The 12,517-nt window shown below is 37.3% G+C and overlaps 2 protein-coding genes across 3 annotated transcripts; both read right to left on the reverse strand.

The window, feature by feature from the left end:
- Positions 1 to 802: 802 nt before the first annotated feature.
- On the reverse strand, positions 803 to 6,284 carry lrif1 (ligand dependent nuclear receptor interacting factor 1). The gene is made up of 4 exons (XM_067393665.1): positions 6,154 to 6,284; positions 3,445 to 5,074; positions 3,114 to 3,344; positions 803 to 2,190 (listed from the first exon to the last, which is right to left on the reverse strand). The coding sequence occupies exons 1-4, from the start codon at positions 6,159 to 6,161 to the stop codon at positions 1,225 to 1,227; spliced, it is 2,835 nt and encodes a 944-aa protein (XP_067249766.1). The 5' UTR covers positions 6,162 to 6,284; the 3' UTR covers positions 803 to 1,224.
- Positions 6,285 to 7,452: 1,168 nt separating this feature from the next.
- apex2 (APEX nuclease (apurinic/apyrimidinic endonuclease) 2) lies at positions 7,453 to 12,293 on the reverse strand. 2 transcript variants are annotated; one of them, XM_067393666.1, is made up of 6 exons: positions 12,151 to 12,293; positions 11,953 to 12,036; positions 11,595 to 11,775; positions 11,364 to 11,507; positions 11,076 to 11,145; positions 7,453 to 8,560 (listed from the first exon to the last, which is right to left on the reverse strand). In XM_067393666.1, the coding sequence occupies exons 1-6, from the start codon at positions 12,263 to 12,265 to the stop codon at positions 7,460 to 7,462; spliced, it is 1,695 nt and encodes a 564-aa protein (XP_067249767.1). In that variant the 5' UTR covers positions 12,266 to 12,293; the 3' UTR covers positions 7,453 to 7,459. The 2 variants fall into 2 exon arrangements, with proteins under 2 accessions (XP_067249767.1, XP_067249768.1); XM_067393667.1 differs by lacking the exon at positions 11,953 to 12,036.
- Positions 12,294 to 12,517: the final 224 nt, after the last annotated feature.

A 12,517-nucleotide genomic window follows, 5' to 3' on the forward strand; every position in this document is an offset into this window, starting at 1 on the left:
CATATTATAACTGCTAAAATGAACTGTTTTAAAAGGATTTTCAGAATGTAGTTATGGTAAACTGAGCAGTCATTTGTCTAGTTACAACGCACTCCAATCCATTTGTAATCCATTCCAATCCATTTGTAACATTCAATGTGTAATTTCAAGGTTGAATTGCAGCACAAAATCTCTGATAAAATCACTGTATTGAGATTCTGATGATTTTGTTTTGTTTACATTAACCTCTTGTGTTATGTGATTTATTTTGATCAAGTGTACGTTTTGAGTAACAATGTAGCATAAATAGTGGCAAGGTAATACAGTAACATTAGTCATTGCAAACATTGTTATGGGCACAACATTGCATGACTGTGTCACCTAATCAGAGCTAAAAAATAAATAAATAAATAAAACTTTGTGATTCAGCTCTCTGCTCTTCATCTTTAAATCATTTGCTCTATTATGAGTTTGAGAACACTTTCTAACATGTTGGCATTGCAAACAATCTAGCACATGCAACAGAAATAATTTAATATAACTCCACTTTTTTTTATGTACAGACTTTTTAAGTATTATTGTCTGAAGCAAAAGGGAGAAAGTATTAAATTGTATATTATATCAAGATAACTTTGCTAAATAAAGATGCTGCAAAAAGCATTAAATTGAGGCAGTAAGGTAAAAAATATTTCAGCTAAGCATAGAAGGGGTCTCGATGAAATAGAATAAATGTGTCTAAACACACTAGTACTGCAATTGTTATATAATTAAATTATGTAAGGGGTAAGTAAGCAGCTGCAGTTCTTTAGCAAAAAATACAAAGATTTCACTTTTTAATGTCATGTTTCACTTTTTCATCTACCCAACAAAGGGTTCTCCAAAAGTTTATTTTATTTATTGAATTGCTTTTTTAGTTAAAACTAGGCTGTTACACCATGAATTGAACTACAGAAAAAACAAGTATTAATGAAGGCACATAAATCATACAAAGATGTCAAAAAAGATGATGGCATATAAAGTTGCTTAAATGTATTACAAACAACTATAAATAAGACGAACACACAACACAAAATGTGCTTAGGTACTCAAAGATTGAATTAAACAACTGGAAACTGAGATCCAGTGAACACGTTAAAAAAGGGGAAAAAAACTTAGTTAAGATGCTGTACATTTTTTCTTGAACACTTAATGCTGGTATTCAGTTTCTCAAGCAGTGTACAGTCTTTTAAACTCAAACAGACATGACTAAACATTCATGCTCTGTTGCATCCGCTCCAGCGCAGCCTCCTTCTCCTTCAGGAGATCCTTCAAACGTTTGATCCTCTCCTGCCGCTTTATCTCCTCAGCATCCAGTGTTTCCAACGAGTAGAGCACTTGGGTTGGAAAGTTGTCTATTTTGGGACCTGGGTGTTTGTTAGAGAATGGCATGATGGGGCTGTTTGATGCTGTCTGCACCTGACTGCTGTCTTGCTGGGATGTTTCAGCATTTGTGTGGCTGCCTGACGTGTTACCACATTTTATTCCCCTTGAGGACAGTGTAATGTGGTTGTTGCAGTCCTGTAAACTGGATGAAGAGAAAGCACTTAATGAACTATGAAGTGAGGAGATGTTGTGTGATGATTCACTAGTAGAGCTTTCTAACGGAGCGTTGTCTTTACGTGGACTTCTTGATAACGGTTTCTTCGTTGCTTTCTGAACAGGATCTTTTGGTTGATTTCTCTCCACTGGGGTTTTATTTAAGCAGCTTCTTTTTGTCCCTTTGTGTGATTCAGCAACAGTACATGGATTCGGTTTCTCCTGTGGATGGAGTGACGAAGTGGCTTCTGCAACCCCTAAGACAGTCCCACAGGGACAGGCCGTACACACCTTACCTTTTTTAGAGCGTGGTGGCATCTTCCTTGCAGAGAAAGGTAAGAAGGGATGACTAGCAGTCTGTGTTGTGTTTTGTGCAAGTGAGGGAGTACCAGTACAATCTGCTGGCATTTCAGATTGCATATGAACCTTATTGGCTGTAGATTCTGTTGGTGAATAAACCTCTTTTTGACAAGTCTGTGAGACCAAACTGTTTTCCATGGGAACAATTGAGCATTTAGAAACAGGTGAAATGTTATATGTGGTGCTTAGTGAGGGAATATCTTGACTCTCATCCTGCTCCTCCTTTTTTCTTTTGACCTTCAGGCCTTCATCCTCCTCCACTTTTGTATAGGGAACCTATAAATACAGTAATTGAACAAAGACACATTAAACTAATCAGTGCGGTTACTCCCAGAGTCTTCTCTCCTCCAAAACATGTTTTCATTCAAGAAAGTTACTTTTTTCCACAAGGAAAGACTGGAGAAAGACAGAAACATGTAAGAGCTGGGCATAAAATGAATGAATAAAAAAATAAAACACAAAGTAAATTTGTCCTTAAACAGCATATTGCAGGTTATTCCCCCCCCGAGATGAATATATAACCTTGTATGAAAATACCATATGAAAAGGTACTGCAGAATTGTAAAATGTTTTGCAGGACATGAGGGCACAAATTTAGTAGATAAACTGACCGTTTCTTTAAAACCTGCTTTTTTTTCCAACGTCGCATCATTTTACATCACAAAAGGGGCTCAATGCAGAGTAGGTTGGTATTCAGTAGGAGCGGTCATGAGTCAGTGTCTTTTGGGTAGTTTTTGTATTTCAATTTATCATCGTCATGATAAATTATTGTGTCTGTGGAGGTTGAATGAACTTCAGTCTGTCAGGACATTGAGTCCACACATTTACTAACAAGAAAAAGTGTCTGGGTGCGTTTTGTGCAGGTGAAGAGAAGGGACATAGAGCTAATGCAAGACGAGCATTTGTGGTTAAAATGTATATACATTTTTATTTATTCATTTTTTTAAGAAAATGAATGATTGTTTTGCTTGACAAGACCCTTATTCCTCGTCTGGTATCGTGTTGAGCCCTTTGAAGCTGCATTGAAACTGAAATTTGGAACTTCAACCTGTTGGTAGCTATTTAAGTCCACTATATGGAGAAAAATCCTGGAATGTTTACCTCAAAAACCATAATTTATTTTCGACTGAAGAAAGAAAGACATGAACATCTTGGATGGAAATATGAATTCTGAAGTAATCCTTTAATATGCAACTCACCTGCATCATCAGCTGTATTTTTGACTGCAGCTTTGAATCCTGGATAACTTTACGAAGGCCATCTAACGTGCGTTTGTTTATGATAAGTCTCTCTGTTTGTTGATCTGGCTTCACAACCGGCTTTGTTCTTTGCAAGCAAATCTGTACGTCAGAGGTGATGCCGAATTCTTTTCTCAGCTGACAGTCACTCTTGGGTTGACAACTCTGATCAGGGGCTGGATTTCCAATGACCTGAGACAGAAGAGAGATGAACACATTAAATACATGTCAGGCTTTTGAAAGATATTACATTACTATTTTACAAAACTGGTATATAAACATGGTATATTACCTTTGCAGTATCATCAGTTGTGTGAATACAGACATTTTGGGGCTGTTCCAACACGTTGACTGTTTCAGCGACAACTATTTCAGCTTGACATCTTGTCTCTGGTGGACTCTCCAAGTCTTTATCTGCCTCCATATTCATATTTTCAAAAACACAACTCAAATTTTTCTTGACCTGCTCATCCACATTCATTTTGTCATCACCCATTTTGGCTGAACGATTATCCGAAATGCCATCTTGTGCCGTTTTTTTCCCTTCATTCAGACAGACAGATTTTGTGTTGATCTCTGTGTGTTGAACTTCTTCATATTTGTTCTGAGAGGCAGATTTTGCCACTTTTTCACCTGACTTTGGTGGAATATATGACACAAATATTACATTAGAGTCTTCGTCGCTCTCATCCACCTCTGTTTGACTCGGCGTGGGCAAATTACCCGGGGCACCTCCCAGGCACGTGGACGTCTCCTCATCGTCATCACAGAGATCAATAATTTCACTTACTTTTTTGGGGGGTTCTCGCTTAGAAGAGTTTGACCCTAGAACGGAGCTGGCAGGGAGGGCAGGAGAAGTGCTGACTAACATCTTTTTTCCACCTTCGCTGATCATCACATCCTTGGCGATCTCTGAACTTTTCTTGGCCACAAAATAGACTTTCCCATTGCACATGACCAATGCGTTGTCCTTTCCCGGGGTGATCTTTTCTTGGCTGGTCTGAGGTGGTGTAACTTTACTTGCCATGATTTCGTTTACCGTACCAACTGAGTTGACATGCTTGACCGCATTTAAGCTATCAGAGCTGACATTCGGTGTCGACAGTGGTACAAGGCAAGGAGCGGTTGCGCCTGTTCCCTCCTGGACAACCCATTTAATGGGAGTGTTCACTTCTTCATTAGTTTTAGGAACACAAACAGGTGTTTGCAAGTTTGCAGGAGGATTTTGAGACCGGGTCTTCTGTATTTGACTTGGCTTTGTAAGCAAAACCATTTGCTGGTCAGAAGTTAGCTTCACAGAGTTCACAGGGGACACAAGCACAACGGTTGGTGGACCCTTCCCAAGGTTAGGGGTGTTATTCACAGAGTTCATTATCCGGCATTTTATGGACTGCGGGAGCGCAGTTGCCGGCAGAGTCCTAACTTTTGCATTCGGTGGGATCTGCAGGAAATGACCGTTTGGGAGAGCAGGTGACTTTACGGTAACAGGCAATGTTTGAACAGCCATCATGCCCTGTCCATTGGGTTGAGAAGGTAACTGGACTGTATAGTGGGAAACCGATTGTGGTGCAAGAGGAACATGCACTTGCTTTGGATTGTGAATGGTGAAGTTATTAGTTCCACTTGGTTGAGGTTTGATGGCGTTAGATAAAGTTCTGAACTCTGGCAGGGTTTTTAAGACGACCCGTCCATCTGCTATGGGCTGAAGGGAGGGAAGTCGAGTCTGTGTTTGAGATGAAGAGGCAGCAGATGTATGAACAGGTTTTGCAAAAGCTTTCAGTTGTAGATCCACATTGTCTCTTTCTGTATTAAAAGGCGCCTGATAAAACTGTCCGTTCACTTTCTGGACAGGGATCAACTTCATGACGTTTTTCCCATCTGGTCCCACTGCAGGCATTGCTTGGTAGTAGACTCCAGTTCCACTAAAAGATGAAGATAAAAAATTATTTAATTTCTGAGAGGAAGATTTTGCCACTTTTTCACCTGACTTTGGTGGAATATATGACACAAGCAGGCCTTTTACATTAGTGTATTCATTGCTCATTCAAATTTCCCGGGGCGCCTCCCAGGCACATGGACGTCTCCTCATCATCATCACAGAGATGTGATGTGATGAAATTAACTTTAATATTGTATAAACTATTAAAATACAATACAAATCAGAACTAGCCAGGACTGAATAATGAGATCAAACTCTATTATTCTATATACACAAACAATACTATCCAGTAAGGGGTCGATAAGATTGTTTTTAAAATAAATACATTTAGCACAGACACAATAAATTGTTCAAATGTGACAGTAAATACATTTATAATGGCAGAAAAGTTATCCATTACAAATAGGTATTTCATAAATTTTACATTTTTCATAATCAGCTATGCCATCACAGGAATCAATTATATTTTAAAAAAATATAATAAAACTGTTATTTATATTGTAATATTTCACAATATCACTGTTTCTACACTCAAATAAATGCATCCTTCTTTCAAAAACATTATTATTATTATTTTTTACTGACCCCAAACTTATCAATGATAATATATGTTAATGGTTTACATTATTTAAAAACTGTTGTTTACCTGTAGCATTCTCTCTTCGATATCATATTAATAAATGCATTCAGTAAAAAACAAAACAAAACAAAACAAAAAAATAGTAAAACATGAAAAAATAAAGTAACGTTAACACAATACTTGCATTGTCAAGTAGTAACCAAGTGTAAATTTTTAGACATTAAGCATCATCTGAATATTTATTCGGCAAACCTGTCAGCTGTAATAGGTCAGACCATTTAAAGGAATCTTTTAAAAAAAATAGCTCTCGAGTTACTATTGATATGTGTTTTTAAAATCCGTTATAAAATGTTATCGTGTTTCCTGAGGTAAGATTCGCGCTCGCGACACCACCAAAACACTCGCCATTTTGGACGAGCTTGCAACTACCGACTAAGAACACACGGTTGTTAATGTATCGACACAGAGTTTATAAAACTTACCCCTCCATCACGAGCACCTGTAGACATCACACTTCAAGAAATAACTAATGTCGATGTTTTCTTCCGCGTACCGTTAGATTTTATCCACAAACTTCAATAGCTCTCTTCACAGGATGTGGAAAAACTCAAACCGGAAATACGTTAATCAAAATAAAAGACATCTGACTGAAGCCTCTGAAAGTGGAGAAGACAAAAATAACAAAGGAAAAAAAAAAAGACAAGACACAAGAAAAGAATGAAAATTAACCAACGAACGAGCCAGAGCGAATGAATGAATAAATAAATGAACAATGAAAGAAAAAGAACAGGGAAAAAATAAATGAATGAATTAACAACTTAAGAAAAGGAACAGAAAAAAAAATGAATGAAAAATGAGGGAAGGAAGCAAGGAAGGAAGGAAGGAAGGAAGGAAGGAAGGAAGAGCTAAATAATGATAAAACTAATTGGTTAAAGAAAGGAAACGCAAAAAAGATAGATGCAAGATATTGTACAACATGGTGATCACAGAAAAGGTTACATTTTAAATTGAATGAGTTATTTTGTTTCATTAGTTATTCCATTTATAATATCAGCCAGAACAATGCTTTTATACACTGCCCAGTAAAAAAAAAAAGTCACTGTTGGCAAATGCTTAAGACTTTATGACTGGATCATTATCGCAGTAATTATTATGTTTCTAGCATGTTATATGTTAAGCAACAGTTCTTCTACCCCTAATTGTAGAGTGTAGCTTTTAATTTTTTAAACAAACATGTAGGAACCATGATCATACTCCAGGATGACAATGTCAAAATTCATCAGGCTCAAATTGTGAAAAAAATTTTGTGAGGGAACATGAAGAATCATTTTCTCACATGAATTGACACCTCTGAGTTCTGTCCTTAACCTCAAGTCTTTGGGGATGTGCTGGAGGAGACTTTACAGAGTGCTCACCTCTTGCATTGTCAATAAAAGATCTCTTGACTAAACATTGATGCACCTCTTGATGGAAATAACATCAAAACATTTATTTCCATCAAGACTCATTTTAAGTTCAGTATTTGGTAAAGGTCTGTTTAATTTCATATAGCTCACAATGGGAACTCAATTTCCGAATCAGGTAGTGATAAAGAAAATACAGAACATGAGATATTCCACGATTATCACTGGATTTCTGCAGTGTGCAATATACTGACAATAACACCCAAGCTGAAAAATAACATTTATTTCTCTTTTGTTAGTTGAACAATAAAAATAGTATATATAAAACAAACACATACAATCAAAACATGTAATACAGTATGCATAAAGATTCCTTGACTTTAATCTATTTTCCTTTTTCTACCCAGGCGAAAAAATTGCACCTGGCCTGAGGATTGGAGGCGTGGCCTTGAGGACGGGCACATACAAAAAACTGCCGGCCTAAATTAGGTCCTGCTTTTTTCACAGTCCGTAAAACACAGGGTTCGTTGTGTGATTTACAAAGTGGCGGCTGAGGAGGCCCACGCAAAACGGTTTTCCAAAAACCAGCGCATGGCCCTTTCTTACAGTCATTTGACTTGTCTATGGATGTAGACTCGCCTTCCACTTCATCCTGATTTTCAATCTCCATTTCCTTCACCTTGGAGAGATTTGTCTCCATTTGCACATCGCTGGGGCAGCTACTAGTGTCGCTCTCACTACCCGGGCCATCCTGAGAGGATTCTTCCTGTTTCGGGCCCACTTGGTTCCCACTTGAAAGCATCAACGCTGTTTGTTTAGGCTTAAAGAAAGCTAAAAGACTTCCTTTAGCATTAATTTCAGTTTTCATCTGCTTGCTTCTTTTGGCTTTGTGTGCATTCGTGTCTGCTTCTCTATCTGTAGGTCTCTTCTTTGCAACACTTTTCCCCTGTACTACAGGATTCAGGTTTTCCTGAATTTCCCCAACATCCTGTGATCCAGGTAGACTTTCTTCACAGCCTTTAGAAACACTAAGTTTCTCTGGAACTTTCACCAAGAAGCGCGAAAGTTTCTGCTGTCTGCCGGTGAACTCTGGCATGTGGCGTGTGCACAGGGGCGGGCACTTGGGACTAGACTGGAGGGTACAGCTGAGCTGCGCCCATACAGGACAATGATCTGATCCCTCCACCTCTGGCATAATGTCCACGCCAATAAAGGCAGTCTCCACCAGAGGGCGGTCAGAGAAGATGTAGTCGATGCGTGTGCCGTAGTTGGTCTGCCTGGCACCCGTGAGCGTGGACCAGCATGTGAAGGCGTTAGAGCGCTTTGGGTGAAAATGGCGGAAAGAGTCGACAAACTTGCCACCAGAGGCAGATTTCTGGGAGGTGTCTGCAAGTTCATCTTCAGTATCTTCATTTTCTGTATTTTCTGCTGTTTCGAACAGGAAATGATCCAGCCACTTCCTTCCAGGATTATCTTCAAAGTTATCCTAAATAACAGAATAGTAAGAAGAGATGGTCTCTGCTAGTTTGTAAAATCTGCAATAAAACAATTACATATCTACTTCATGTAAAGCAATTATGCTGCACCAATTCAACTTGTTATTTCTAAATATTTGTGTTGAGCAGTGGACTTCCTGGTGAAAAACTACATTACCTATGATTCTGAAAATAAATCTTCACCAATAAGAGAATTGTACACATGAATCACTGTGAATGACATAGTCAATTTCCCTATGCCTATGCACTAATATATATATATATATATATATATATATATATATATATATATATATATATATATATATATATATATATATATATATATATATAGTGGTGCGGGTATGACATCAGAACCCAGAAGTCTAATTCACCGCTGGTTCTTTAGAGATTTTCCTATAAAATTTTGTAAGTTTTTTTTTTTCCAATTTAATTGAGAAAAATATAACTTAAAGGGTTAGTTCAACCAAAAATGAAAATTCTGTCATTTATTATTTACCCTCATGCCGTTCCACACCCGTAAGACCTTTGTTAATCATTGGAACACAAATTAAGATATTTTAGTTGAAATCCGATGGCTCTGTGAGGCCTCCATAGGGAGCAATGGACACTTCCTCTCTCAAGATCCATAAAGGTACTAAAAACATATTTAAATTGGTTCATGTGAGTACATTGGTTCAATATTAATATTATAAAGCAACGAGAATATTTTTGGTGTGCCAAAAAAAACTAAATAAAACAAAATCACTTATAAAGTGATGGCCGATTTCAAAACACTGCTTCAGGAAGCATCGGAGCACAGATGAATCAGTGTGTCGAATCTGCTGTTCGGAGCGCCAAAGTCACGTGATTTCAGCCACTGGCAGTTTGACACGCGATCCGAATCATGATTCGATACACTGATTCATTTGTGCTCTGATGCTTCATGAAGCAGTGTTTTGAAATTGGCCATCACTAAATAAGTCATTGTTTTGTTTTTTTAGGCGCACCAAAAATATTCTCGTCGCTTTATAATATTAATATTGAACCACTGTACTCACATGAACCGATTTAAATATGTTTTTAGTACCTTTATGGATCTTGAGAGAGGAAGTGTCATTGCTCCCTATGTAGGCCTCACAGAGCCATCGGATTTCAACTAAAATATCCTAATTTGTGTTCCGATGATTGACGAAGGTCTTACGGGTGTAGAACGGCATGAGGGTAAGTAATAAATGACAGAATTTTCATTTTTGGGTGAACTTACCCTCTAAGTGGTAAACATAACTTGACAATACTGTGACATTTTGTTCAATGCACACACACCACAAGCTGTCTTACCTAGTTACTTATTAAAAACGTACATTTTCAAAAAATGAACTGCTTCAAAATTTGTGTTTACGCTATGGGTGTATGTAATTAGAACAAAATAGCAGGGCCGTAACCACCACAGACATTGAGGGGGACAATTGGTAACCCACCCCCCAATATTTGAAATTCTTGCACTGATCTGCTGCACTTCATTACGCAGCACTCTGTATGTTAGGATGACAAAATGGTTTAAAAGTTACATTTTTAATGCAAATGAATGCAAATATTATTTGCAAATAGTTCCAAAATGATTATTTCCCAACTAGAATTAGCTAGTCCTAGAATTTCATTTTCAAGACATGGTTACTACCTTGTGTCACAGTGTAGTCAGTTATGTTTACAGCAAGCTTTATTTTACACGTAAACTGAAAGAAAAAAAACATTATTAAAATCTTGAAGGAACCTGCGGTGAAGTAGTCTCTGTGTTCTGACATCATCCCTGCACCACTCTCTTTATACAGAAAATTACTTCTAGAGCCAAGGCCACTGAAAAAGTAAGCAGGCATTGTTGCTCTCTATTAAACCTTGTAGGTCCCGTAATTGTACCGACGATTTAGTCCCTTGGGGTCAGATTGACCCCAAACTTTTACAAAGCGACTGCATAAGGAAATGTACATTTTTTATATGATAAAGTATATATCTTTTTTTTTTTTTTACTTCTCATCTATGCATTTATGCTGTTTTTGTGGATATTTTGTATTTTGTTACCTATTTACTGCACAATTACTTAACCATGTCATAAATTGGCTTATGAAAAAATTATTTTTAATGAAAAAATCACTTTAATGATAAACTTAATTAAATCTAAATTGTATTTGGACATTGCTCTATGTGTTAGGGATAGAATAGTACCATCTAGAGGTTTGTGGAAAAACTTCAGGGATTATAGTTAAAGAATTAATGTGCAATGACCAAAACTTTCCAATAGAGGTCAATAGAGACTCAATAGGGACTGTGCGTGTTTGTGTTTATGTGGATGTATGTGTGTGTATGAGTTAGAAAGTTCATCAGACCTTTATTTACATGTAAAGTTTTTCAGATTTAGGCCAGTTTTGTTTATTTTATTTGCCAATTTGGAATTTTATTACTTGTGCCTGGTTAACTGGTGTCAACTGAAATCATGAAATCATGGAGGAACATGGTTTAAGGACTTACCACATCATCTGGATCACAGTGGTCTATGGGTCTGTGAGAGGTGTTTACATCACCCAAAACGATCACATGACTGAAGAGAGACAGAGGGATGTATGCGAGGGATGCAAAAAGACATGTTAGATCTTATAAATAATAATAATAACAATTTGAGAAAGATGATCTATAAGAATTATAGAAACATAAAAAACAACTTGGTCTTTGATACTTTTTGAACAGTATATCAAGGATTAACATGCCACTGTGTGTGTGTTGTGTGTGTGTGTGCATATGGTTTGATCTTTCTCTCACCTCCCCGAGCTCAAGATGGCTTCAGCTCTGCACTGGAGGAGTTGGTAAAACTGCAGCTTGTACTGTTTTCTCTCAGGTTTGTCTGGGTCAGCTCGGGGACAATAAACATTGATAACTGTCAGCTTCTGTGGTCCATCTGTGCCACTGAGAATAAAAAAAACATATCTGAAGCCTTCACAGCATGCTAAGCTTTTCTAAAACTAGTAAATGTCTGAAAGTTAAGACCCTTACATGAAGTGATGCTGGGTGATGACAGCCCTTCCTTCATTGTCTAGTGCCAGAAGTTCTTCACTGGACAACTCTACCTGGTCACCATAGCAACCAACAGCCTCTCCCTGATTGGCGAGCAGACCCGTCAATCCTTCTTCGGCCAGGAATGGAGTAGCGGTGTCTTTACAGTAGGTCGCGACACCTGGTCATGGAGAAAATTTTGTTCATACTTGAAGTTAAACAGTACTTGCCATTTGCAAATGGTAGTAAATTGTGACAAAATATATTTGCAAGAATACAAAATATGGCTATGAATCTAATGCTAAAATCAACCAAGTATTTATTTAAAGTCCCTTTTGCACATTTTAGGCTGCTTTACCCGAGTATCCACTTCGTCCTCGGCTAAAACTAAAGTATGAATTGTAGCCATCAACAATCGCGGTCTTCTCATCCAACAGGTCACCTGAAAATAATGTATGCAATAGCTGAGCTGTTAACGTTGTTAAAAATAGGGCTCGTGTAACGTACTATAGTATATAAACCCATTCAAAGTCCCGCGTTATTTCAAAACACTTACGGGTAACTTTAGTTTCTTGGACGCAGATTATATCGGCATCGAATGAATCCAGAATTTTCTTTATGCCATTTTTAAATGTTCGTATCCCGTTTATGTTCCATGTTACAATTTTCATGTTTATCTGTCAAACAGCGTCGGACGACTCAAGCAGAACGCAAGTGTGAAGTATTGACCTGATTTTTGTCCATCTCATAGATTTTCAAAATAAAAGTCTTCACATGCCTGCGTTTATTCCAAACATGGCTCTGTAACCACATGCATTATACTGAAGCTTTTAAAAAACCTTTTTTGTATAAAATTATTAATTTATAATTAACACATTATATATATATATATATATATATATATATATATATATATATATATA

This window comes from Chanodichthys erythropterus, chromosome 9, assembly GCF_024489055.1.
Source record: "Chanodichthys erythropterus isolate Z2021 chromosome 9, ASM2448905v1, whole genome shotgun sequence".
Taxonomy (NCBI): domain Eukaryota; kingdom Metazoa; phylum Chordata; class Actinopteri; order Cypriniformes; family Xenocyprididae; genus Chanodichthys; species Chanodichthys erythropterus.

Excerpts from the sequence above, each read along its gene's own strand:
- lrif1 (XM_067393665.1), bottom strand. Across the intron at positions 3,345-3,444 it reads CAACTGATGATACTGCAAAG|GTCATTGGAAATCCAGCCCC; the intron begins GTAATATACCAT and ends CTTCTGTCTCAG. Across the intron at positions 2,191-3,113 it reads AAATACAGCTGATGATGCAG|GTTCCCTATACAAAAGTGGA; the intron begins GTGAGTTGCATA and ends CTGTATTTATAG.
- apex2 (XM_067393666.1), bottom strand. The coding sequence starts at position 12,265 with ATGAAAATTGTAACATGGAACATAAACGGGATACGAACATTTAAAAAT. Across the intron at positions 12,037-12,150 it reads CCAAGAAACTAAAGTTACCC|GTGACCTGTTGGATGAGAAG; the intron begins GTAAGTGTTTTG and ends CATTATTTTCAG. Across the intron at positions 11,776-11,952 it reads AGGACGAAGTGGATACTCGG|GTGTCGCGACCTACTGTAAA; the intron begins GTAAAGCAGCCT and ends CTCCATGACCAG.